This window comes from Muntiacus reevesi, chromosome 18, assembly GCF_963930625.1.
Source record: "Muntiacus reevesi chromosome 18, mMunRee1.1, whole genome shotgun sequence".
NCBI lineage: Eukaryota > Metazoa > Chordata > Mammalia > Artiodactyla > Cervidae > Muntiacus > Muntiacus reevesi.
In genome coordinates, this window is record NC_089266.1 from 46,655,651 (window position 1) to 46,682,432 (window position 26,782).

At 51.6% G+C, this 26,782-nt stretch overlaps 2 protein-coding genes across 10 annotated transcripts in view; one reads left to right on the plus strand and one right to left on the minus strand.

Moving 5' to 3' along the window:
- Positions 1-23,259, plus strand: LIG3 (DNA ligase 3). 3 transcript variants are annotated; one of them, XR_010659764.1, is made up of 21 exons: positions 6-97; positions 2,403-2,950; positions 4,900-5,043; positions 7,771-7,977; positions 8,594-8,745; positions 9,563-9,729; positions 9,829-9,906; positions 10,407-10,575; positions 11,908-12,063; positions 13,440-13,571; positions 13,954-14,033; positions 14,951-15,038; positions 15,649-15,726; positions 15,970-16,093; positions 16,663-16,805; positions 17,145-17,219; positions 17,867-18,013; positions 18,484-18,691; positions 19,020-19,102; positions 20,278-21,654; positions 21,728-21,739. XR_010659764.1 is itself a non-coding variant. In XM_065910978.1 (20 exons), exons 2-20 carry the CDS (start codon positions 2,407-2,409, stop codon positions 20,509-20,511), a joined length of 3,009 nt encoding a protein of 1,002 aa, XP_065767050.1. In that variant the 5' UTR covers positions 1-93; positions 2,403-2,406; the 3' UTR covers positions 20,512-23,259. The 3 variants fall into 3 exon arrangements, 2 of the variants coding, with proteins under 2 accessions (XP_065767050.1, XP_065767049.1); XM_065910978.1 differs by having other exon boundaries at positions 1-93; positions 20,278-23,259; XM_065910977.1 differs by having other exon boundaries at positions 20,278-23,259.
- RFFL (ring finger and FYVE like domain containing E3 ubiquitin protein ligase) overlaps positions 23,256-26,782 on the minus strand; it is a 75,205-nt gene continuing 71,678 nt past the window's right edge. For all 7 annotated transcript variants that reach the window (XM_065910986.1, XM_065910982.1, XM_065910979.1 and 4 more), the window contains one exon: positions 23,256-25,786. In XM_065910986.1, coding sequence (XP_065767058.1) covers positions 25,605-25,786 — 182 coding nt within the window. In that variant the 3' untranslated portion in view covers positions 23,256-25,604. The remainder of the gene's footprint in view (positions 25,787-26,782) is intronic.

Here is a 26,782-nt window from a genome sequence, read left to right on the forward strand (position 1 = left end):
CGGATTTAAAGAGACAGGCACTACAACCGTCGTGGCTGCGCGCGGCCTGTGGGCGCCTGGTCCGAGGCCTGAGGTGGCGCCGGAGCCGTGAAGGCAGGTGAGGGGGCGGCGCGGCGGGGCCGGCCTGCGGGAAAGGGGGGCGGCCGGAGTGCGGGACTCGGCGCGGCTCGGGAGCCAGCCCCCTGGTCTCCTCCCCCGCCCGCCGGCTCGCAGAGCCCCGGGGCACACCCTCCGTGACGTGGCGGCCCCCCGGGAGCCTTCGGGGGTTGGCTCCCGGGACCCCCGCGGCCCCACGCCGGGAAGGCAGGGCGCCCCCGCGGGGCTCCTCTGGCCGGGTCCGCCCAGCCGCCACCCGAGTCGGGGCGCTGCGGACGGATCTCGGGAGCCTCTATCTTCCCGCCGCGTCCCCTTCAGCCTAGCCCGGGGCTGTGCTCTGGCCGCCCCTCCGGCTCGCGTCGAGGGCCTCGCTGCGTCTAGCCCTCCCCGCGGCCCCGGCGGGTAGCCGGTGTCCCCTCCCGAAAGGGGAGTCCCCTCCGGGAGCAGCGGCCGCGGGGCTCTCACTTCCCGGCCCGGCTGCGTTCAGGCCTCAGCGGTTTCCCTTCTCGGGTCCCTCTGAGGAAATGCTGAGTGGCGGCCGCGGGGGGCCTGTGAGCCAGGCGGAGTTCCCCAAACGGCTCCGTGCCTCCTGGTAGCCCAGCGCCTTCCGGACCCTGCGGAGGGAGGGCGCGGCTAGATGCCCTCCCCCTGGCTCCTGGAGTCCTGGGGGCGGCTTTTCATAAATCGCTTTCCAGGAAGGTGGTGAACCCTAATTGTTTTTTTTTCTTGAGCACCTCTTACGGGCCTGCTTACTTTCACATACTCTGTGGTTCAGCTTCTAGGGGTTTACAGAGCCCTTTGTGAAGTTTCATGAAAACGTTGACCATTTCTACCCCAAAACGAACAAGGCTGAATGCGCACCTTTTGTGTACATTTGCAAGGGAATTCAGAACCCTACCCCCCCCCCCCCACTCCCATTCACCCATCCGCAGACCCATTGTCATTTTCTCCGTTCTCTTGAGGTAGATATTTTGCCTGTTTTAGGAATAAGAAAGCGGACTCGGGAAGTTAAGGGAAATTCTCAAAAGATAACATAGTGCCAGAACTGCATGGTCACACTTGTGCTCGCGTTTCTGATTCCCAGTTACCTGCTGTTCTCTGCATCACGTTTCACTTCAGCAAGTAAAGCCTGCTTTTCATTATCACCCACAAGCAATTTGACGACAAAGCCGGGTGCAGGCTGAAAATAACTTCCAGTCTGTTGAAAGTTGGAACTGGGAGGATACTTTAGAAAATAAGGATAAAAGAAAGTGGGGGATACTATGTGGATATGGTCCTTGTTTCCATGTGGATTGAGCATTTCCTTTGATTCTTGCTGTCCAGTTACTTGAGCATTTCCAGATTGAATTTGCTGAGTTGTAACCCGGCTTAATGCACACAGGGAGCCTTTGCTTAAAGGATAATCGCTTCATTGACTATATAAGGGCTTTATTCTTAGAATGACAACTCTGAGTTAGATATTATTATTATCCACATTTTACAGTTGAGGAAATTGAGGAACTGAGAGATTAAGGAAATTACCAAGGTCTTATGGCCAGTGAGCTAGGATTTGAAACCAAGGGGTTAGGTTTTAGGCTCCATTTAATTGCTTCTCAAAATAGGGCTTCTGATTAAATCCCAGATCTATATAGTGGCCTAATTATTTTCTGAGGATAACAAATATTTTCTATTTCACATTAAAGACTTCCTGAAAATAATATCTTTTTTTTTTTTAAAGCTGCACCACTTGGCTTTCAAGATCTCAGTTCCTCCTCCAGAGTTTGAACCCTGGCCATGGCAGTGAAAGCACTGAGTCCTAACCACTAGGCTACCAGGGAACACCCAATGTAATTTTTCTTGATGATTAAAAAGAAACTTTAGAATCTTATTATGCTGAAGGGTCACCATCCATTTTAAGGCTTAGGGTTTGCTGGTGGCCTGAGAAAGGGTTTATGTTACTTTAATTCTCTTGATTGTGATTTACTAGATATACCTTAGATAATATCTAAATGTTCAATTAGGTAATTGAATGTCCTGTTGCAGACTGAATTTTCCTGTACAGGAATTCTTCATCCTGTAGGCAATAAATCTTTCATACCTGGCCTTCCCTGGTGGTCCTGTGGTTAAGATTCCAGGCTTCCACTGCAGGAGGCGCAAGTACAATTTCTGTTCAGGGATCGGACAGCAGCCAAAAAAAAAATCCTTCATACTTTGGGAAATGTTTGGTTGGTCAGCATGGATTATTGTGTTAGGATGTCAGCCTTTGAGGAAATTAGAGGCCTAGCTCCTCCGTAACTCACTTTTCTGCCTCTCCGCCTTCCATGCAGCTGTATGACTTTGGCTTTTAAGATCCTCTTCCCACCAACCCTCCGTGCACTCAGGAAAAAAGAACTGTTCCTATTCCAAGAACATCACCGGCCTGACATAAGACACTTTGGCCAGTGGTCAGAAACAGTTCTTCGTGGACACCACCTCCTCCAGAGAAGAAAGCCTGTTCCGTCCTTCCAGAAAAGCAGTCTAAGACCACGTGCCACCTGCCTTGTTTTCTTGTCAGGATCGCATGTGGGACGCTGCAGTGGCCCCTGTGAGATGGCAGAGCAACGCTTCTGTGTGGACTACGCCAAGCGTGGCACCGCCGGCTGCAAAAAATGCAAGGAAAAGATTGTCAAGGGCGTATGCCGAATTGGCAAAGTGGTGCCCAATCCCTTTTCAGAGTCGGGGGGCGATATGAAAGAGTGGTACCACATTAAATGCATGTTTGAGAAACTGGAGCGGGCCCGGGCCACCACAAAAAAAATTGAGGACCTCACCGAGCTGGAAGGCTGGGAAGAGCTGGAAGAGAACGAGAAAGAGCAGATAAGTCAGCACATTGCAGGTGGGGTGGCGAATACTGCTTTCTCATCTTACTGGCTCTGAGAGGCAACGAGATGAGAGTAGAGCCCAATTTCTTTCTTCCTATCTGTCTTTTATTGTTCGGAAATAACTTCAAACTCACAGGAATGTTGCAAGAATAAAAATAGTACATAGTACAAAGAATGCTCATGTTCACCTTTTTTTTTTTTCTTTTTTTTTTTGCTGCGCTGTGAGGCTTGTGGGATTTTAGTTCCTTGACCAGGGATTGAACCCAGGTCCTCAGCAGTGAAAGTGCAGAGTCCTAACCCCTGGACCTCCAGGGAATTCCCCCAGATTGACCTGTTAACATTTTGCTCTCTTTGCTTTATCATTTGTGTTCATGTTTGTGCTTACTCTTTTGCTCTCTTTGTTATCTCTCCTTCCACACAGGTGACTTTTTCCCCCCAGAACCATTTGAGCATGCATCATGGTCCTTTGCCTTTAAATACTTCAATGTGTATATCTTAAAAATAGGATATCGTGACTGTAATACAGCTGTCAACCAGTAAATTTATCTTTGATATATTGCTTTCATCTACCATCTGTATTCTAGTCTTGTCAGTTGCTCAGATAAATTATAACTTTTCTCTCCCTTCAGTATGGAATCCTGATACAATATCAGGTGTTGCACTTAGTTGTCAAGTCTGGCCTCCTTTAATCTGGAACATCTCTGAGGTCTTTTTTTTTTTTTAATGACATTGACATTTTTGAAGAAAAGAGTACCTACACCATACTACTCCCTTTTCTCTCTCAACTTATTTTCTGTGTGGACTCAGATTACTACTTTTTCCTGGTGGCTTATCATTATCCTGTACTTCTTTATTAATTTGGTACTAAATTGTCCCATATTTGGTTAGTTGGGAATCCCTTTGAGCTAGTTTTTGTCCTTGCTGTCCAAATCACTTTTTAAAAATTGTTTTAAAGTACTTCCTTGCCTTCTGGCCTAACAGTACACTCGCTCTTAGGATTACCTATCTCAGCCGTGAAATCAGCCATTTCTCTGAAGAGTCCTTGTTCCTGTTAGTGGGGGAAATGGCATTAGAGACAAAAATGTTGATACTCTATGTCCTGGGTGCCATGAGATATCCTTGCTTTTGGGCCCTTTCAGCAGACAGAACTGGAAAATACATGTTTGTATATACACAAAAATATATGTGCACATGTGTATTCAAATGTATGCTATTTTAGAAATCTGACACTGATAAATCCAGTTAGTCCTTTCTGACTTTCAATATCTTTGTAATAGTCATGTCTTCAATTCGGTTTAATTCTAGTTAGTATAGGGGGACTAAAATGGACATCTGTCCTTTTTCTCTGAAAGGAAAGTTACTTCAGGGAGAAAACTAATACATTTTTTTTTCCAGCTCCCCTGCTGCTCTGCCTAGCCTTAGCCATTGGCTTCAGCCTTTGTTACTTCTGGACCCAGCTCATTCAGAGGAAGAAAAATGCAAGGGAGAGTTAAAACTGTCACAGAGCTCAAATAACTCAGCAGCTACAAGTTTTCCTGCACGTACCAGATCAACATGTTCTGTTTATCCAGCTTCATTTTACTTTCTTGTTTATCTTTAAATTGGGGCTAATTCCATAAGCTGAGGTCCTCACATTTTATCTGTTGACACATGATTTCCGACTTCCTCTGAATAATCTGAAGGTTTTATGTGAGATAAGGGGTGGAGAGTATTGATGAATATTTAAGTTACTAATAAAAGTAAAGAATAACTGGGTCTTTTGTCCCTAGAACACCCTCTCCCCAATACCCTAATACCTACTACTTCCTGTCAAGAAGACCAGCCAGCCAGCAGTCACCTTTCAGTTAATACCATGGTAGTAACTTAGCTAGTCAGACTGTAAGAGCAACTGATTGAGTCTTTGAAAGCTTTCTCAGGGATTTTTCACTGAAAGATATTTTCCCTTCTTTTTGGGGCCCTACAGATCTGTCTTCCAAGGCAGCAGGCACACCAAAGAAGAAAGCTGTTGTCCAGGCTAAGTTGACAGCCACTGGCCAGGTGGCATCTCCGGTGAAAGGTGCCTCATTTGTCACCAATTCCAATCCCCGGAAGTTTTCTGGCTTTTCAGGTAAGATAGGTCAGGGCTACGTGAGCTGTTGCAGCCCTTCTTTTATTTAGGTATCCTAGGATACCAAAATTTGGTACTCTGGTTAAGAGTGACCATTCTGTGCCATCTAGCCTCCTTAATACAGTTGACTATTAAACATCACGGGCATTAGGGGCTTCAAATCCCCTGCGCAGTTGAACTTCCAAATGTCATTTATAGTCTGCCTTCCTTATCCGAGGTTCCACTTTATGCATGGTTCCACCTTGCCCTCAGTTCTGCATCCCTGGGTTCAATCAACTGCTGACTGTATAGTACTTATTTGCTATTGAAGAACTCCGAGTATAAGTGGACCCATGCAGTTCAAACCCATGTTATTCAAGAGTCAACTGTAATTTGCTTTCATCTGAGCGGAGAGGTAATGGCCAGCTAATTCTCAGCGCCCCACATGTATAGCACTTCTTTGTATATTTTAATCTCTGTTGCAGCAAAAAGATGTTTGTTCCGTCAAGACTTTTTCCCCTTGAAGTAGTTTACCTGGATCAGACATTATTACAACCTGCCATTGACTTCCTTGTTTTGGGGTTTGGGGTTGTTTTTTTTTTAATATTTATTTATTTATTTGGCTGTGCCAGGTCTTAGTTGTGGCACACGGGATCGTTTATCTTTGCTGCAGAATGCAGCATCTTTAGTTTTGGCATTTGAACTCTTAGTTGTAGCCTGTGAGATCTACTTCCCTGACCAGGGATCAAACGTCGGCCCCCTACATTGAGAGCATGGAGTCTTAGCCACTGGACCACCAGAGAAGTCCCACTTCCTTGCTTTTTGATAATGGAAGAATTGTGAGAAATTGCATCCCTCCACTTGCCCAAATTGGAGATGAAAGTAGAGAAGGGAGATGTCCTGCATGTCCTTGTGTAGCAGACAGCGTTGGGCTGGGGGCTTTTGCGTGTGTGGTTTCATTTGTTCTTCATTTAACATTGGGGAGTATTTTTATTAGGCCCATTTTATGAATGAGAAAACCAATGCTCAACGTCATTATGGAGTTTTTAATAGTTACCCTGAAGTCTATTTAACTTCAAAACCTGTGCTTTTTTACTCTCCAACCTGTTACCTGTTTTATTTGGAGACATTCTTATGACTGCCTCAGCTAAAGAAAATGAAATAAAAACTCAGGGGCTCAGAAGTTGTTCAAGTAGGTTGCTCTGTTTGAGTAAAAGAAGCCCGGACTTGAGGTCAGAAGACCTCGGTCCAGGTCTGAGCCTCTGGCGTCATCTGTGAAGTGGGAATGGCAGCACCTACCTTGTGGACCCCATGGTATCTCACAAGGAATAAAGAAGAGAAAGTTGCACAAACAGTGCCTGACTCTATGATTTTTTATCATTTTTAAACTCTGAGGTTTGCTTGGTTTTTGCCTAGTGGTAAACCAAAGATAGAAATATGGAAGAGTTCAGGTGACAGTAAGGGCAGTGTATTTCTGGAAGAGCTTGGTTCTGGGGAGGGAATTTCAGGGAAGGCCGGTGTTCCATTTCTTCCAAGCTGCCGAACAGTAACACTTTGGAGATTTTGTCCCTTAAAGTCCTCTTTAAATGCCAGGTCAGACATGAGGATAGATTTCTAATTTACAAACTCCAGGCAAGAAGATGCTTACATCAGCAGACAGCATGGTAACGACTATCTGCTGCAAGCTTTCAGGGTGAAATTTACTTTGTAAATGATCACAAGAAGGTAACAGGATCACTTGAGAGTTGTTTGGGGTGTCTGGAGAAAAGTCCTCCTTGTTGCCTCCCTTTTTTTATTTATTTGTTTATGTTGGTCTTAGCTGCAGCCTGTGGGATCTAGTTCCCTGGCCAGGGATCAAACCTGGGCCCCTGCACTGGGAAAGCGGAGTCTTAGCCACAGGACCACCAGGGAGCTCCAAATCTAGAACTTTTTGTTATTGTTGTTGTTAGTCGCTCCATCGTGTCTTAACTCTTTGTGACCCCGTGGACTGTAGCCTTCCGGGCTCCTCTGTCCACAGGGATTTCCAGGCAAGAACACCGGAGCGGGTTGCCATTTCCTTCAGGGAATCCCTTCTGACCCAGGGATTGAACTCACGTCTCCTGCAAGTCCCCTGCATTGCAGGCAGATTCTTTACCACTGAGCCACAGGGGAAGCCCCCTTTCGTTTTTACAGGAAGAAAGAAGAAAAAGTGGTGCTGGGGGTGGTGGCGAGGGGCAGGGGGCTAGTGATAAGCGACTAGGAATGCTTCTGTCCTCAGGCCTCGGTCTCCTCACTGACAAGAAGAGGTTGAGCTAGATCATCTTTAAGGCTTCTTCCAGTTCCAACAATCTGCAGTAGCAGTAGTTTCAGAGTAACTAAGGCGTCCCTTGATTTCTTTTTCCTTCCTGATTCCAACTTTTCTGGGTTCAGCTTTGCAATTGCACTGAGATCATCCTGACCACTCTTGGCTTGAAAATGGCCCTTGTTCTTCGGTAAGCACTCATATAAAGAAATACACGTCAGCTGGTCCTTTGCTTCGGTGTGAGGCAGTTGTTTCTTTACTCTTAATAGCTGTGAGATTTGAGAAAATCACTTGACCTCTGTTTTTTCACCCACAAAATACGTATAATGATATCTACTCCCAAAGGGCTCTTTGGGGAGATTAAGTAAAGCTACACATAGAGAACTAGCAGAGTGCCCATTAGTTTCTCTTGCTTCCTTTTCAGCAAGGCAAAATGAATTATCTCTCCCTTTTTCTCTCTCCAACAGCCAAGCCCAACAACTCTGGGGAAGCCCACTCCAGCCCTACCCCCAAGGCCCCTAAGACAAGTCTGTCCTCAAGCAAATGTGACCCAAAACACAAGGATTGTCTGCTGCGTGAGTTTCGGAAGTTGTGTGCCATGGTGGCTGAAAATCCTAGCTACAACACGAAAACCCAGATCATCCAGGACTTCCTTCAGAAAGGCTCAGCAGGAGGTGGGCCTCGAGCACCCTGGATGGGCTTCTCTCAAGAGCTCAGAGTCAAGGCCGACTTCATGGGCATGTGAACTGTACAGTTGCACGGGCCTCGTGCTTGGTTTGATGCTCTGCTATTTTGCTGTCTTGAAATTCATTGTGTAGCCAAATCTGTTCCAAACACATGTGCATCTTTCTTTCTTCCTTCCTCTGCCCCCTAGGAGGCCAGAAGAACCTATCCCATTTGACCAAAAGGAAAATTCACTCTCCTGTTTGATTTAGGTTCTGTGAGCCACTTGCACAGCTTGGAATAGAATCTCCCAACTGTGTTCCTTTTCATTCGTCTCACAAATGATCGTTGAACATCTGTGATGTGCCCATCACTGGGAACACGACAGTGGAAGTCATGGCTCTGCCCTGCAGGAGTTCATCCAGGGGCTAACAGGGAGGCAGACTCACAGACCCCCAGTTGCAGAATGCCATGGCCTCTGCCATCGTGGTGAAATGCACACCCTCCCCTGAGGGCCTGTGTGGCGAGGGCAGCAGTGCAGACCTCTCTCTTGGTTCTTTGAGTTTATGTATTTATTTGTTTAAGCTCCATGTCTCAAGAAAGGTTTCTTTCTTCTGTCTCCTCCAGATGGTTTCCACGGCGACGTGTACCTAACAGTGAAGCTGCTGCTGCCGGGTGTTATTAAGAGTGTTTACAACTTGAATGATAAGCAGATTGTGAAGCTTTTCAGCCGCATTTTTAACTGCAACTCAGATGACATGACACGAGACCTAGAGCAGGTCAGAGAAAGGGGAGGGTAGGTGGATTCCAAGTGGGGTTCTGCTGAGCCAGTCATCTGCACTCTCTTTTTCTCCTGGTGGAGCAGATACTGTGTCAGAAAACTGAAACCTACTTGAGCAAGCTTTCATTATGAGAGGAGTTATGGGAGGCTACAGCTGTTAGTTTCACAAGATTCTGAAGACTGGATTTAACATTACTGCTGAGCCTGAGAGAAAGACCTAGACTTTGAGAGTGGATCTTGGATTTCCCACTCTCTCTCCAGGGACTTTTGTTCTAGACCTTTATTTGGCCACACCATGTGGCGTGTATTAATAGGGTCCTAGTTCCCTAAAAGGGGTCGAACCTGTGACCCCTGTGCTGGAAGCTCTGTGTCTTAGCCACTAGCAGGGAAGTCCCTCTGGGCCTTATTTTTTCCTTGATTTTTTTTCCCTTATAACTTGGGCTTGCCATTCAGTTTTGGTTTGTCCATGACTCCAGCCTTGGCACCTAGAAAGTTGCTGTCCAAACACCCCCATAATCTGATGACTGTATCTGTCTCATAATTCAGATTCTAACAGGACTCACATTGGCTTGGCCCTGCATTAGTTCTTACATCATTTCTCAGCTCAGGCAGATGGCCAGATCCTGTGGTGGATGGAGGTGCCGTTTCCAGGAGCTGTGGGTGGGATAGATTCTCTAAGCAGTGAAATCAATATTTTTGAGTTTCGGACAGGAGCAGTGATTGAAATCTCTTAATTCACCGGTAATCATGAGGGCTTGGGGGTTACACACAGCCACTTTGGGGTTGTTGCATGGTATTTTGGTTTTTGGAGACAGGGTGACGTGTCAGAGACAATCAGAGTCTTCTTTGAGCAGAGCAAGTCTTTCCCTCCAGCTGCCAAGAGCCTCCTTACCATCCAGGAGGTGGATGAGTTCCTCATGCAGCTCTCCAAGCTCACCAAGGAGGACGAGCAGCAACAGGCCCTGCAGGACATCGCCTCCAGGTGGGGGCACTGCCCACTGGGGATGGGCCTGGGGAGATGGAATCACTAGGGAAGGAAGGTTTGGGAGCTTTTTAAGTTGAATGTGCCTCATCCCTCTAGGTGTACAGCCAATGACCTTAAATGCATCATCAGGTTGATCAAGCATGATCTGAAGATGAACTCAGGTGCAAAACACGTGTAAGTACCAGGTCCTCTCATGGTGGAAGCTGCCCATTTCCTGTGCTGTCAGCTGGTGTTAGGACTTGGAAGCCCTAGTTTGGGTTTGAATCCTGATTCTGCCTTCTTCCTTCCTGTGGGACCCATCAGTTGACCTAGCTCAGCCTCCATTTTCTCATGTTAAATGGAGATAACAGTACCCTTTTCACAGAATTGTTAGAGTCAAACATAGGGGATATGTTCAAAAAGTATGGTATGAGTTGCTTGCCTACTCCAGCCCCCTCTTTGCTAGGGCAGCATCCAGGTAGCATGGTATCTCAAAAGAGCTGAGTTTTCCAAGATCTTTTTCTCCTGTGAAAGTCTTTAGACAGTAGGACATAACCACTTCCCCATATATTGGGATCCCAGCAGTTATGTCCTGTTGTTGCTGGACATAACATGTTGCAGCATATTGCTATTATTCAGAGCAATAAGGTCAAGAACAGTGGTGTTTGTTTCCTTGCTCCTATTGGCCTCGGCAGGTTAGATGCCCTAGACCCCAATGCCTATGAAGCCTTCAAAGCCTCGCGCAACCTGCAGGATGTGGTGGAGCGGGTCCTCCGCAACGAGCAGGAGGTGGAGAAGGAGCCAGGCCAGAGACGAACTCTGCGTGTGCAGGCCTCTCTGATGACCCCGGTGCAGCCCATGCTGGTAAGGACCTTGCTCTTGCCCTGCTTCCTGCTCCTGCGTGAGGCTGCTACCCTTCCCTGGGAGACCTGAGAGGGTATGATGCTGAAGGCCGTGCAAGAAAGATGGCTGGAAGATTTCAGGGAGGGAAGAGTAGAGTTGCAGCGGGTGTTTCTCCTGGGGGAGATAGCGTGAGCAGTGGAAAGACCTGAGAACTCAGCCATCTCTGGCCTCAGCCAGCTGTGGAATCTTAGGTGAGGCCCTCAGTCTCTCTTGATCCTTAGTTTTCTTACGTAAATGGTGTCTGAAGTGTCCACCCTGAGCAGTTCATCTGTCATCTTTTCTGAAGTCAGGTAGATGTGTGCAGTAACTCCTGAGTCTCTGTGACATGCCCTAAAGTGGCTCTGAGAGTTGGTGACAGAGCCAGCTTTCCTGTGAGAGGGTACCTTAGGTGTCCTTTTCTTTTTCTGGAAAGAGAAGACGCTTAAGGAATGAAGACCAGCTCTCCTTGGGCCTCTGCTTGTTCCATGATAAATGGGATTTCCTTCCTGGCGTGGGTTTTCCTGTGTGACAGGACAGGCCACGCCTGCTGCTGTGCCTGCTCCGAGAGCCTTGGATTGTCTCAGTGGGGTACACTGCTCTTTTTGGAAGCCTTGTGGTGTGTGCCTGAAGTGCTGGTCTAGGGTTCTGTGTTGGGATAGCCAGCACCAAAGTAGTAAGATCTCCACTTGAGGGACAGGACCAGTCACCTCCATTAGTAAACTTTCTGATTTTTATAAGAATTTTTTTTGGAATCTGTTGCACAGTCTCATTTGAAGCATGGCATAGCTTATGCTGGGCTTCCCTGGTGGCTCAGTGATAAAGAATCCACCTTCCAATGCAGGAGACGCAGGTTTGATCCCTGGGTCGGGAAGATCCCCTGGAGAAGGAATTAGCAACCTACTCCAGTATTCTTGCCTGGGAAACACCATGGACAGAGGAGCCTGGCGCACTACAGTCCCTGTGGTCACAAGAGTCAGATACAACTTAGTGACTAAGCAGCAACAATAGGTTACACGCTTACTGGGTAACCACCCAGGCTTTGGAGTTGGGTCTAGATTCACATCTCACTCCTGCCCTTCACTAGCTGTGTAATAGAAAGTGAGCACTTAACCTCTGTGAATTTCAGTTTTCTCATTCATAAAGTGAAAACAATATATTGGAATATGACGCTGCCCAGCCTTTTCACTCCCTCCTGCCCTGAGGGTGTGCTCTGGCTAAGGGGCCCCGGGCTCCACGCTGGCCCTGCCGAGCCACTCTCTGGGAAAAGCACCTGTAAGTCTCCAGGCTTGTCCTCCCCCTTCCCCCGCCTCCAAGGCTGAGGCCTGCAAGTCCATCGAGTACGCCATGAAGAAGTGTCCCAACGGCATGTTCTCTGAGATCAAGTATGACGGGGAGCGAGTCCAGGTGCATAAGAAGGGGGACCACTTCAGCTACTTCAGCCGCAGTCTCAAGCCCGTCCTGCCACACAAGGTACAGACCCCTTCCTTTCTGCCGGGACTCTTCTGCCTGTCTCTAAGGATCTCGAAGCGTGTGTTCCAGTGCCTTTCCAGCTTTGGTGCAAAACAGAATCTGTTTTGTATTTGAATGGAAGAATGAATTGATTTATTCATTTTTGGAATCTTCCAATACTGTGGGGCTGCTCAGGAGGAGCAGCCCAAGAGCGTAGCTAGGGGTCAGCCACTGTGGAGCCTAGGGGCAGTGACGCCAGGACAGCGAGTTCAGCCGGTGACAACTTGCTGTGCTTGTCCTCTGCCTTTCTAGGTCCTGTGTGCTCGCCCTGAGCTACGTCATGGCTCAGGTACAAAGAGCTGTTAGGCAGTCAGTCATTAATTTGTTCAACTTCTTTTATTTTTACTGTTTTAATGTTTTGTCTGTGCCACATAGCATGCAGGGTCTTAGTTCCCCCAGCAGGGAGCAAACCCGTGCCCCCTGCAGCGGAAGTACAGAGTCTTGGCCACTGGACTACCAGGGAAGTCCCCTGTTCAACAAATATTTATCAAGAGTTGATGCCGGGCACTGTCTTAAGAGAGTGGGCATCCAGCATTTAATGAAAAATTTCAAAAAAGAACGGAAGTTCTGTGCCTCCAGAAGCTTACATTCAGACATAAACACAATCCCATGGGGGCTTCTGAGACCCCGGCTCCTACCCTTAATCAAGGGACACTGAGAACCTCGCCCCTCGGCCCTTCTCAGCTCCCAGGGCCTCTGAGAGCCCTTGGGGGTTGCCCAGGGAAAAGCAGTGGGGACAGCTGGCTCCAGTAGGTGGTGGGTGGGTGGCCGTCCTGTCCCTGCTCCCCCTTCTGTCTTTGCTCAGAGTCCCGGGTGAGGGGACGCCCACACCCTTGCCTGGCCTTGCCTGCCTGGGCAGTCAGGCCAGGCCGTTAGTTTGGAGTGTTTCTGAGAGCCGAGCACGACCTCCTCGAGCGCATTAGTGAAGACCCGCCTCATGTTTTCTCGCTGCTCCTAAGGGAGTTCATTTCTCTCTTTCCATCCTTTTTCCCACTGGTCTGTTCTGCACGAATCCTGCCTGCCCACCTTCCCTCCCTCTGTTCCATGTTTGTCTGCCTCCCTTCTTCCCCTCATTTTCACTTTCAGACTGTACCTTTTTCCTGCAAATTCGCTGCAACCCGTAGAAACTGACCCCAATGTGAGCTTGACCTCTTCCAGGGTCTGGGCAGAGGTCTTGAAATGTAGCTGATTGTTCTTGTCTGGCCAGTTGCCAAGACCTAAGTTTGTTTTGCACATCAGCTAGGCTGGCACATATTGGTGTTCTGTGTTCCCTCAGGGGCCCGACTTTTGCTTTCTGTGTCCTGGCTCCCTCCTCTGAGTGACTCTTCTGCCTCCAGGTGGCCCACTTTAAGGACTTCATCCCCCGGGCTTTCCCTGGGGGCCACAGCATGATCTTGGACTCTGAGGTGCTCCTGATCGACAACAGGACAGGCAAACCACTGCCCTTTGGGACTCTGGGAGTGCACAAGGTACTGGCCCAGGCCCAGTGAGTGAGAGCGAGTGTGTGCATGAGTGTGTGCTTTCAGTCCAAATGCAGAGCCATGTGTCGCTTACTTACGGTCACGCTCACCTTCATCTTTGAACTGGTACTGACTTTAGCCCTAAGTTTAGACGTGTTTTGTTTCTGTGTTTTGCATAAAAAGACCTTATCGTGGCACCTGGCTTATAACTGGGTCGGTCTCCACTTAGGACGTGTCTGCCAAGCGCCCTTATGGCCCAGGGGCTCCACAGCACAAACACGCGTTATGCACCACACGCTTCAGAGGGTCTGGGAAGTGGGCTGCTTCTCCCGCATTCCATGCCTTCTTACTTTTGTTCCTCGTGTACCTACGACCTCCTTTTCCCTTACAGAAAGCTGCCTTCCAGGATGCTAATGTCTGCCTGTTTGTGTTTGATTGTATCTACTTCAATGATATCAGCTTGATGGATAGGTGAGGAGTCTGTTTTTGATTCCTGGGTAGGGAGGTGGGGGCTTCAGAATTGAAAGGAGAGAGGACAAGGGGCTGGTGCTGCAGCTCTGGGCCCAGGAGTTGCATCGGGAACAATTACTGCACAGCCGGTTCCCCATTCAGTGTTAGGAAGAGCCAGTGTGTTGACTAGATCTCGACTCTGAAAGCTGAAGTCACAGAGGAAACCCTGCCATCCACAGCAAAATGGACTGTTTACGAGATACCAACTACGAGCACTGTAGGGTTTCAGTTTATCTCTTCAAAAGCACCTCTGGGTGCGTAACGCAGATGAATTTCAGTTCAGAGGCTTTAGTCTTGGGAGAGGCTGACAACCAGAAGCTTGCCATTGTCAGGCTGTGTGGTTGGGACTACCTTCGGGATAACTCACAGTCTTGACCTCTTGAGTCCCAGAAACCATTTTGGCCCCCTCCTCCCTACCCCCACCCCCACCCAGCCCCCAGCCCTGAGTGTGGAAGGGGAGGGAGATAGAAGGAGACAGAACTGCCAGGGGAGGAGCTGGGGCTTGGGCTTGAGGTCCTGAGGCCTGTCAGCCTGCTGACCCCCGCACTGCCCGCCTGGGGCCTGGAGTGAGACAGTACAGACAAGGAGAGTCAGGGCTATTCTTCAAAGGGGACCAGGGTTTATACAGCCTGTCTGGGCTGATGAGGTAGAGACAGGGCCTATAGCGTTGAAGTGACTCTGTGCCGCAGCTCATAACCATCCATCTTTGGTCCCAATGGAGCCCTGGTCACCCTGGATGGGCAGAACTGAGACACCAGGGCCCGGAGCCGTGGCATGCGTCTCAGGAAACCAGTCCATCCTTGTCCCCGTCTCTCCTCAGTACTCGGGGGTGGGGGGGGAGCATCCAGGCCTGACCACAGCTCTCCTGTCCCCCTCAGGCCTCTGTGTGAGCGGCGGAAGCTTCTTCATGACAACATGGTTGAAATTCCCAACCGGATCATGTTCTCAGAAATGAAGCAAGTCACAGTGAGTGAGGATCCCACCCTCGGCAGAGCAGAGTGCCCCATGGGTCAGACGTGGTTGGGAGAGTGGGTATTAGTTATTTTCTTAAGAGGGAGGCTGATGTGGATACGAGCAGACCTTGGAGATATTGTGGGTTTGGTTCTAGACCACCATAGTAAATCAGTATCACAGAAAATAAGTCACATAACTTATGAATTCCCAATGCATAGAAAAGTTACATTAACACTCTAGTCTATTAGGTGTGCAATAGCATTATGTCTAAAAAAACAATGTACATACCTTAACTAAAAATACTACTAAAAAATGGTTACCATCATCTGACAGCATTTTGTCAAAAAAAAGAAAACACAGTATCTGCAAAATGTGGTATAGCAAAGCACAGAAAGACAGGCTCTGCCGGTGTTCATGAGCCCCACCGGGGAGGGCGGGGTGTGAGAGGTCCGTGCCAGGTGGGCGCCCCGTCACAGCGGAACTGGCTCTCTGGTCGTCCCTGCTCTGCCAGCCCTTTTGTTCCTTGTGTTCAAGTCAGCGTGTTTGCAGCAGGCGCTTTGCTGGTGTGTGAAAGGGAACCACCTCCACCTCGCTGCCAAAGCCCTTCTCTGTTCTCCCACAGAAAGCTTCCGACTTGGTGGACATGATCAACAGGGTGATCCGGGAGGGGCTGGAAGGGCTGGTGCTGAAGGACGTGAAGGTAAGGTGGTCACGTCCTTGGCTCTCTTCCGCCCTGGCCAGGACGTGGCTGTGGCAGTTTGAGGTGCTCGGGGGGGTGCCGTCGCAGGATTCTGGTCTAAAGGCTGGGTTGGTGCTCGTCTCCTGAAGGGCCCTGATGGCGCAGGAGGGCACTGCGACAGATGCTGGCTGTCGTGTGAGCAGGTGAAAAGCCCCCGTCGCAGCGCCTCCATGCCCGTTTGTGGTGTCTCTTGCCTCCTCTTAGGGAACTTACGAGCCTGGAAAGCGCCACTGGCTGAAAGTGAAGAAGGACTATTTGAACGAGGGCGCCATGGCCGACACAGCTGACCTGGTGGTGCTTGGGGCCTTCTACGGGCAAGGGAGCAAAGGTCAGGGCGGCCTCTGGCCCCTGGGGTGGTGCGTCTTTGAAAGGCACCACTCAAGGCACAGGCCGGCCTTTTTGCTGGCTGGACGTGCTGGCATGGCCAGTCGTGGCGTCTGGAGCTCTGGCTGAGGGGCCGGCCTCGCCCATGCCGCCTCAGGCAGGAACAGGGCGCTGCAGACTCAGGCAGGGGGAGGTCAGGTGAGAGTGCCCTGGGCTTGCCGGCCCAGAAAGACACCAGCCACTGTTTCTTCAAGGCCTGGTGGCTTTCTCCTCAGGGAATATCTCCATTTCCTAACTGGAGGGGAAGCTGCGATCTGAGGAAGTAGTACTCACAGCATCTTTCTGGGTGCCAGGCACTATTCAGTTCCTTTTAGTCCAGCATTCAGTGTGATTGTCCCGAATGCACTGAAGTTGGGACTCCAAAAGGTTAACCTCACACGGCTAGTGAGAAGTGAACCCAGGAGGTGGTCTCCAGCACTCTGATGCCGAGGCCCGGGCCCCTTCCTCCGCAGGCTGCCTCTCACAGGGCTGGTGGGTGCCCTCCACCCCCAGCCCAGTCCCTCCTCCCCACAGGTGGCATGATGTCCATCTTCCTCATGGGCTGCTATGACCCGAGCAGCCAGAAGTGGTGCACGGTCACCAAGTGTGCAGGAGGCCACGACGACGCGACGCTCGCCCGCCTGCAGACAGAGCTGGACATGGTGAAGATCAGCAAGGTGAGGGGGGCCCTGGGGCCCTGGCCTCGACCAGCCATCATTTCTGAGATGGGCAGTGTTGGGGGGGGTGAGGAGGAGGCTGTAGGTCTGGTTTGTCTCCACAGAAAAGAGAGCTGCTGCTTGCATAGGAGCAGTGTTAGGCCCTCAAATCCTCTGAGGACCTACCCTGTGGAAACTGGCCTGGGTGCCCTCCAGGCCACAGCCTCTCTGGGCAGGGAGGATGCCAGGGGTGAGGGGCAGCCTTTTGTGATAAGTCACCTCTTCTCACAAGCCTGCCACCAAGAGCGCATTTAAGTCCTGTTTTGGCAACAGCCCAGGACAGCATCCTTTCTCCTCTAGGATCCCAGCAAGATACCCAACTGGCTGAAAATCAATAAGATCTATTACCCTGACTTCATCGTTCCGGACCCAAAGGTATCATCCCGTGGCCCGGGGCTCTCCAGCCCCACAGTGAGTGTGCATTGTCTCGTGCCACAGAGACGTCATCCAGCGTCACTGACAGCCCGCCCGGGGTGGGGAGCCAGGTGACAGGCACAGAGATGACCAGGCAACACGAGGGGTCATCCTCACAGAGGCGAAGGGCCTTTCCCTCCTCGAGTCACAGAGGGTCTGTTCAAACGTGGCCTGGCCCAGTCCTTCCTCCACTGACAGGGAAGCTGAGGCCCGGGGGAGAAGCGGGGCTCCCGAGGCCACACGGCACCCGCCGCGGGACTAGAACTTGTCTCGCTCCTGTTACCCACTGCTGTTTGGGTCCTAACTGTGCTCTGTTGCTTTTAGCTGGGCTTCCAGGTGAGGCTCAGTGGTAAAGAACCCGCCTGCCAAGCAGGAGACACAGGTTCAGTCCCTGGGTCAGGAAGATCCCCTGGAGGAGCATATGGCGACCCACTCCAGTATCCTTGTCAGGAGAATCCCATGGACAGAGGAGCCTGGAGGGTTACAGCCTGTGGGGTCACAAAGAGTCAGACACGACTTAGCAGCTAAACAGCAGCATCACCATTGCTTTTACCTGATTGGAAGGTGTTTTCTACTTACCCAGTGAATGACCTGACTTCTCCTGACAGAAAGCTGCCGTGTGGGAGATCACAGGGGCTGAATTCTCGAAATCTGAGGCTCATACAGCCGACGGGATCTCCATCCGATTCCCCCGCTGCACCCGAATCCGTGATGATAAGGACTGGAAGTCTGCCACGAACCTCCCCCAACTCAAGGTGCCGGCGCCTGGGCTACGCGTGTGTCCTGCTCCCCCCTCCCAGCTCTGGCACCCAGGGCACCTGCCCTCCTGCATCCTCCACCTCTCCCTCCAGCGTGCTGAGAGGGGCCAGGAGGGCAGTTACTGGAAAGGGGCAGCAGCACATCCCCCAGGAGAGCGCTCTGCCTGCATCAGGCGTCCTGGGCAGCCCTGGGCCCTGTCTCACAGCCTCCTGGGGAGGACTTCCCCCCAGGCTTCAGGGTCCACATTACTGAGAAGGACTGGGGAACAGAGAACAGTGATCTGTGCAGATTACTGCAGAAACAGGGCCAGAGCTAGAAAAGCCCTGAGGAAGCCAGCTGCCTTTGCCTGCTGTGTGTCCTCCCCTCATTTTCCTCAGCCCCGGACACCTAAAACAGACCACACAGGTTGCCTGAGCCCCGAGGCTGGGAAAGGAGGGATATAACCCGACATTCTCCCCCCTCTCAGGAGCTGTACCAGCTGTCCAAGGAGCGGGCAGCCTTCGCCATAACGGCCGGGGACGAGGGGAGCTCCGCCACAGGGGGCAGCAGTGGGGAGAACGAGGGCACCTCAGGGCCAGCTGTGCCTCACACAGCCCCGAGAGCCTCCCCCAAGCAGCCTCCCACCAGCGCCAAGAAGGCTGGGGGCAAGCCGGGCAGCTGCACCAACAGAGGTGGTAAGGAGGGAGGGAGGGAATGGGGCTGGGGCACCGAGGAGTGGGCATGGGGACGGGGGCCCATCTCCCAGCACAGCCCTGAGGCCCTGGGACCCCCTGTCCACTGCAGCCGGCGTTCCGACGGCCAGCCGCTGGTCTGCAGGTTCCCCTCCTGCTCTGCACAGCTGACAGACAGGGCCCCCGAGAGCCATGGGGGCTGGGGGTGAGCGCCTCTACGCTCAGGGCTCAGCGGACAGCCCCTCCTGTCTCACCCGTGCTGATCACAGAGGGGCCTGACTTCACCGCTTCTGCCCTCTTCTGGGTTCTCACCCCGAGCTCTCGCCCGCAGGCAACCCGCCAACTGCAAAGCCCTCCCCTGTGAGAGTGGGAGTGAAGCGGAAGGCTCCAGATGTGACCCCGTGCCAAGCCAAGGTGAGGGTGTGTGCACCCCGCGGGCCCAGCCCTTTGCACTTGGCCTCTGAGCCATGAGCAAGGTGTGGTCGGGCTGACTGCCCACCCCCCGCCCCGGCAGCTCCCCTGGCCTCGGGCAGGGCCGCAGTCCGCTGGCTCCACCCTGTGCCCTCTTGTTGCCTTGCAGAGGCGGCCAGCCAGCAAGCAGAGAGGAAGGAGAGCTGTGCCCGCAGGCAGGAGATAGAACAGCGGGCCCAGCCAGCAGGCTGCAGGGACCCACCCAGCTGCCGGTCCCAAATCCCAGTTGACATTAAAGGGGAGAAAGCCCAGCCTGGGTGTGGGAGTGCAGCCGTGTGAGTTTGTTAACAGGGCCAGCCAGTGAGGAGCAGGAGAGGGCGCTGGTTCAGTGACCATCCTCCTCTCCTCTCGTACTCCGTGGTCAGTTTGGTGTGACAACCGCTACTGAGCGCTTACCAAGGCCAGTGACTCGGTTCTCCCCTGGAGGCGCTGCTGGCTCAGAGGCAGGTAGAGGTGTCGGCATCTGGTCAGTACAGGGAGGCTGTGCCACCCTGCCCCCGGCAGTCAGTGTGGAGGTCGCCATGGCACCCGTGGACCTTGCCGTCCTTTCCCTGCTGAAGCCCTGGAATCCATCAGTCTCGAAGGGCTCCTGGCCCCTCAGCGCGCACAGGGCTGCTCGTGGGTCGGGCAGCATCACTCCGAGCCCCACAGGCCCTGCCCACCAGTCCTTGGGTGGTTCCTGAGACGTGTGCTTCCCCTTTTCCAGGTGCCTCGTGGGGACCCGTCCCCTCACCCCTTTTCCTCTCAGCAAGGATGGAAAGGCGTGTCGGTCATATGTAACCTGGAGTGGCTGGAGGATGGGGGTTTTTGGTTTTTTGTCTTGACTTGGCTGCACCAAATCTTAGCTGTGGCACATGGGGTCCTTACTTGTAGTACGTGGGACCTATTTCCCTGATCAGGGATCAAACTTGGGCCCCTTGCACTGGGAGCTCAGTCTTAGCCACCGGACCACCCAGGGAAGTCCCAGGATGGGGGTTTTAGGCCGTTACCTTTTCTCCTGTAAACCCTTTGCCCATGTCCTGACCACTAGTCTCCATCTCTCAGCTCCTTCCCGAGCCGGGTCAGAGCCATCTGCCCCAGCCCGGCCCGGCCCAGCCCTGACTGCTGTGCATTTGCAGGTGCTGCTGGACATCTTCACGGGAGTGCGGCTCTACCTGCCGCCCTCCACGCCAGACTTCAGCCGCCTCAGACGCTACTTCGTGGCATTCGATGGGGACCTGGTGCAGGAATTTGACGTGGGCTCAGCCACACACGTGCTGGGTGGCGGGGACAGGAACCCCGAGGCCCAGCAGGTCTCCCCGGAATGGATTTGGGCGTGTATCCGGAAACGGAGGCTGGTGGCTCCTTGCTAGGACTGCCACCTGCCCCTCCCTCGGGTGTACTCCCCACCACACTGCTTCTGGACTGGGCGCCGGGCGGGCAGGCGCCGGACGAACCCAGGGTGGGGGCCGCTCTCTCCTCCAAGCTATGCATCTTCCAGAACCCACCAGCCACGCGTGCTGTCTTCCAAACTGGAGTGAGTTGCTGTGTACCACCAGTGAAGTCAGGTTCTCCTGCCAGTTTACATAGGTCTTTCAGATCTGGGTGCTGGTTTTGACCTTTTTTTTTTCTTTTCTTTGAAAAGAAGCTTTTTAAAAAAAAAGAAAAATGGAACCCCCTCAGAGTTATCTTTGTCCTTCCCCAAACACCTCCTATAATTCTGGTGATTAAGGAATGGAGGGGAGGCTGGCTGTTGAAGTTTCCCTTCTACTTCCAGGCTCCTTTTAAAGTTGTATTTAAAAGAGTATCCTCAGAAATGCTTATAGTGGGCAAAACTTGTATTCAGCCTGGCCATTTTTGCCAGGAATGAAATTGCATCTGAAAGAAAACAAAATGGATTTTTGTCTCGCTTCTCCGTGCTCTCCTGTTAAAACAGTGTGTGGGTCCTGGTTTGAAGGGAGAGGAGCAGAACCAGGAAGGACGGACAGGGAGGTGGTGTGGGCTCCGGGGCCGAGGGCTCAGGAGGAGCCCACCCCATCTGCAGACAGGACCGCTCTTTAGAAACCCACCCGAGGACAGATCTCCACAGCCTGCTTATAGAGAATGCCTCCTGTGCCACTTGAGGTGGATTTACGTGAATAAAGGGAAACCAGCATAGACGAATCCGCTTCAGGAGAACTTTCTACAGCACCAGAAGCAGCATCTTGGCAACCTCTATTGGCCGAGGGGAACCAACCACATTCAGCTGCTGAGCATGTGGAACATGCTGGTGACACAACCGAGAGCTGGACTTAGCATCTTCAGCTTCAAGTAGTCACGTGAGGCGAATGAGGCTCACAGTGGACACTGCAGGTACAGACAGAGCTGGTTCGAAGCAAGCCCTGAAAGCTAAACGGCTGTCACCTAGAGGCACACGGACCGGAAGTGCACCTGAATCACAAGGTTGCTGAAAAGAGGAGGTGGACTGAAGGTGCGGCCGCGCACATGGTGATCCAGAGTTGGGGAACTCAGCCCAGGTGTGTGTCCTGACCCTGCTTGGGAGGGTGGGCCCTGGCCTCTGCCTTCAGGGCCTGCGAGACACCACCACAGCCTCACGCCTGTGTATTACTCTGTGCACTCTGGTCTGAGTGCAGGCTCCTGTCAGCATCTGGTTCTGAACTGGCTTCAATCTAGTTCTGAGGGGCCATCCTGTTTTTCCTTATCAACAGTCGGCAGGCTGCTTGTCCGACCCCTGGAAGTGAGGTGACTGGAGCATACCTGAGTAAGAGGCTAAGCAGGGGCCACTGCCTACCCCCTCCTTTCCAGAGTAATCAGCTAAGGTCACTTCAGCCTGCCTGACCTGGGTTTCCACCTGCTGCTTGCAGTGTGTTAGGAGGAAGGGGCAGGGGGAGGTGCCCTGACGCTAGGCCAGGACATTTGGGGTTTCTGAATAGGCACCATTCAGTCTGTCTTCACTGTTGAGAATAAGACACTTTTTATTCTATCCTCTGTGGAGACAAAAGCTGCTGCTCCTCTGAGCACTGACCTACATAAATTTCCACCCCCTCTCCAGCCTCCTCAGGCCAAGCAGCTGGACAGAGCTCTCCCCTCAGGATTTTGCCTTTGCTTGGCTGGTCTCCAGAGTGCACCCGTGCAACAGAGGGGGTCATTTCAGTCATGAGCTCGGCCCCTCCCCACCTCGCTGGGTATGTTGCTTCAGCTCACCGTTCAGGGTGTCGGTTTCCTTCCCATCTTTCTGATCCGTGTTCCTCTTTGCTGCTGAGATTATATACGATTTTGTATCTCACAGACCATAAGCAGCATCATCTTAAACTTGCCCAGCAGGGTGCTGGAGGGCTGCCCTCCTCTGAGCCTTTGTTTACTCGATGGTTGGCAGCAAGCAAGAGGTCACCCTGAGTGTTGAACGGGTCAGCCGCCCAGAACAATGAGGACAGAGTGCTGTGGCTCAGCCTCGAGCTTCTACGCCTTCTGGCAAGATCCCTTCCTTTTGCAGTCACGGCAGATCTGCACTCAGTCCTGCTCTCCCAAAGGCTGTGCTCTCAGGAGTCCCCTCCCCTGCGCACTGGTCAGACAGGCATACCCACCTGCACGGAGACACAGGGCTCGCTGCCCTCGAGGCGGGGCCGGCCTCTGAGCCGCAGTCCAGCCATCTCCCGGGGTCGCCTGAAGACACCTGGGCACCCCGACTGCCCTCAGACTCCTTTCCACCCACATCTTGAAGGTCTACTCCTACCAGATTAGGGTCCATGTCTGAACTCACTTGATGCTGCTCTCTGGGCTTGGTCCTTTTTCCTGCCCAGTGCCCATCCTCTCCTGGGCTTTCCCATGCCCAAGGCCACATGACCCAAGCATCCCAAAAAATAGCACAGTCTCGCAAGAGCAGGCCTGTGTGCATACAACCTGGGATTAGCCTGTGGCTTGTGAACTCAGGTCAGTCTTAACTATGACACCTGGCGTCCTCACACCAGATTGGACAGGCATCTATGTTGAAACTTTATTACAAAATTATAAAGCAGAGCTCTGTAACAAAAAATACACATTTGGGTTTGGTCTAACACCCAAGTAAGTCTGAGAAAATCTTAATATAAGCCACTTGAAATAACACATTCACATCCAAAAGATTTCAACAGATTTATACAATACACATTGAGCACTAATTTCTGTACAGCTTACTCTTTCTCGTTTGGATCCAGCTATTCCAATGTATTATGAGCCAGTCAGCTGTCCTGTCTTTTAAAACAAGTCACAACTGAAATCTCAGAACAATCAGCAAAACCCATGGGATAATGGAAGAATTAGATGTTTCCATGGTAATTAAGACCAAGGATCCATGAGGGGCAGAAGAGAGTATCCAAGGATAAAAATCAAGTTTGCTACCTAAGTTAGACAGTAACTGAAATGGGATCTTAAGAATTCCCAGCCTTTATTTGGTGTAGTAATAAAGAAGATACAAAGCCGGAGGGGGTGGGGGGCGCTTAGGGTTAGGTTGTTCTAACACCTTTTCTCCTAAATGGAAACCTTCACCAAAAGGGATTAGAAGACTTAAAGGCAAGTTCTTTCTCCAAGATGAGTAAATGACATCAGTTCTGATTCTTACTGAGGTTACAAACCAACCATCAGGATAATGTTAACTCACGTCTAAGAGGGAAACTGGGAGGTAGGGAGTGGTAAGGCCTCAGCAGAGAAAGCAAGTTTTAAGCAGGGAAACAGCCAGCTTCTGCCCTGAAGTTATTGCTAGGTTGTAGCTGAGCTGCTATGTGCAGACCTGTTTCACAGTGGACCTAAGGAGTAGCTGAATTCTTTGTTAAACTGGTAGGCACCGTAAACTATAGTATTTACTGTCCAGCAGAAAGATGGTGTCTTTACAGGGAAATCTCCATTCCCCCCAGTCTCTAGAAAGGCTATAGCCCAAAATCAAACTATCTAGGACTTGGTATAACGTCAAGGTAGGTGGTTTAGTGGTTGATGGAGAGAAAGCGTTAAGTATATCCTATACCAACCAACAGGTGCCCTTACAGGTTTCCCACTGCTTTCCAAAGTCGTGATTGGTTCTTCTGGTCTGAGAGATCTCAGCTGCACGGGGTGGGAATAGGGGTGACTGCCAAAGCCCTCAGCTGTCTGAGGGTTTGCATAGCTCATCCGACGGTAATGGCGGCACACGCAGCTCTTCTGATAGTGCACAGAATGTATGTTTGGGCTTGGCTAAGCTTCTCCAGCAAACTTGAGCTCTTACAGTGGTGGAGAGACCCTGAGAGGGCTCAAGAACAACACTCACTCATTGCACGGCCCTTCCTAAAGAGCCAAGGGAATGCTTCTTCCTGACCTGCCCCTAAATCAGCAGGGTGAGAAAGGAAATGGGATTCGGGAGTCCCTCCCAGCCTGGGGAACAGACACGGGCAGCTGTCTGCTCAAGGGCTGATACCTCTGAGTGCTCAGTCTTACATGCTTGTCTGACTGGAGTAGAATACGCCCTTTGCCTAAGTCTCTTCAGTGAGACCTTCAAGTGAGACCATGTTTAAAACCTCCATGGGCAAGAGGGACCTCGTACTCAGGGGAAAATGGTTTAAGGCTGTCCGCCGGAGAAGTCAAAGCCAAGCAGAGAGCCACTGCTTCCACCCAACGCTTTCCCTTTTTCTCATCAACCAAAACAGGATGGCACAAAGTCAGACCCCAGGAGAAGCAGCAGAGGTGACCCACGTACTGTCTTTCACAGACTGGAATCTCCCACCAGTCTGAAAGCCAGATGCTTTGCTGAGTCCCAAGGTCAGCTCAGGAGAGGGAGAGCTTCCCAATCCAGTACTTCAGGAAGCAACTCTTAATGACTTAAGGTTTTCCAATCGCATTTGCGTTTCATTTCTCACCAGAAATGTTTACTGGTTCAAATTTCTGTCCCTAGGAGGATCACTATTGGTCTGGTAAGCTACCATCTTTTTGGTCTAAAGAAACAAATGGATTTTAGGTAAGGTATCAAGAGACTTTAGCAAAGATCGGTTAAAGCACAGAGAGCCAGAGAGACCAGAAATGAATCCAGGTGTGCAGGGGAGGAAGACAGCCGTCCCCACCAGGACTCCTGGTGGGTGAAACAGAGGCACATCGCTCAGGGGGGTGGGCGGGCTACAGGAGGAAGGGTGAGACTGTTTAGGTTCGCAGAGGAAGGGAGGAAGATATGGTCGAAATTCTGGAAAGTCCTCTCCATCAGTTACCATTGTCACCCCAAGATCACCGAAACAGGGACTGGCCTGTGCGATCTGTACCAGTTTCCACTGGCCTGGGGCTCGGCCAGCCACACGGTGTACCTCTGAAGCAAGACAGGCATGCCCAGAGGTGACACAGCATCTTTGCTCGCCCTGGTCTTGGGAACACTGCACACTTTCTGGTTAGCTTGCCCGTCTGCAAGCCGGCCCACCGTGGGCCCAGACACCTGGAGCTCTGTCCCCTAAGGCACTGCAGGAGCCCGCGCGAGCCCTCAGGACCGGAAGACGTGCACGGCTCGGATCACGTACTGCCGGCAGATGGGGCACTCGTTCATGCGCTTGCCGCACTTGGTACAGGTGACCATGTGGCCGCACTCCAGCAGAACGCAGTCGATGGGCGAGTCCATGCAGATCCGACACAGGTTCTCCTCCAGGCTGGACGGCACTGCTCCCCCTGTACGTGGCAGAGGGAGAGTAAGGAGACTAAGTGTGTGGGCCGGGGGCACAGACCCACAACCCCCCTCAGGGACAAGGAACCGCCTCCCCAGGAACTAACTCCACCTGCTTGTTTACTCTGCACCTCCACAGGTTAGGCTATAGATGTGAAGAGTCAAGTACTTATAGATCAAAGACATCCCAGAACATGAGAGGCAAAGGCCTCAAAAGCTTAAAAAGAAGTAACGTTCAGACAACTGAGGCTGCAATGAAGCCAGGGAGTGCCACGGAGGGACTCGATATTCCCTGAGGCAGAACATGCTGAAAAGATATAAAGCTGGCTGAGAAGAGTTTAGGCATCAACAGAGTTGTAATGAACAGCTCGTGGAGGATCATGGGGCTCTGTAAACATACCCCCAACTGAATAAAGCCAGCCAAGGACTGCAGGGCCCCGGCTGCGCCACGGCCTGCTTCCTCAGGCTTCCTCGGAGGAGACTCCATGGTGCCAGAGCCCAGCAGAGACTACAGCTCCCTCTTCTCTGCTTCCCACACACACTTCACCCACACCCCGTGACTGCTCCTCAGCGCCTTCAGGATTGTGAGTTTGCCTCCTTGTCTCCCCACTAGATACGGGCTCCTAAATCCAACAAACGGAATCAATTTCTACTGAGGTAATAATATACTTAGCATCTGCTGTGTGCTCTGAGGTCTGACAGTCATCTTGAATCCCCGAAACCAGTCCCGAGGTGAAAGTGAACGTGTTAGTCTGACTCTTTGTGACCCCATGGACTACAGTCCAACAGGTTTCTCTGCCAATGGAATTCTCCAGGCAAGAATACTAGAGCAGGTTGTCACTTCCGCCTCCAGGGGACCTTCCTGACCCAGGGATTGAACCCGCGTCTCCTGCACTGGCAGGCAGATTCTTCACTACTGGGCCCCAACAAAAACTATGAAGTAGGTACTCTTGTTACTCATTTGATAGGTGAGGCAAGTGAGACCAAAAGGTTAAACAGCT

Bases quoted from the DNA above. Each gene is read 5' to 3' on its own strand.
- LIG3 (XM_065910978.1), top strand. From the start codon at position 2,407: ATGACTTTGGCTTTTAAGATCCTCTTCCCACCAACCCTCCGTGCACTC. The intron at 2,951-4,899 runs GTGGGGTGGCGA...GGGGCCCTACAG, and splicing joins GATAAGTCAGCACATTGCAG to ATCTGTCTTCCAAGGCAGCA. The intron at 12,064-13,439 runs GTACAGACCCCT...TTCTGCCTCCAG, and splicing joins AGCCCGTCCTGCCACACAAG to GTGGCCCACTTTAAGGACTT.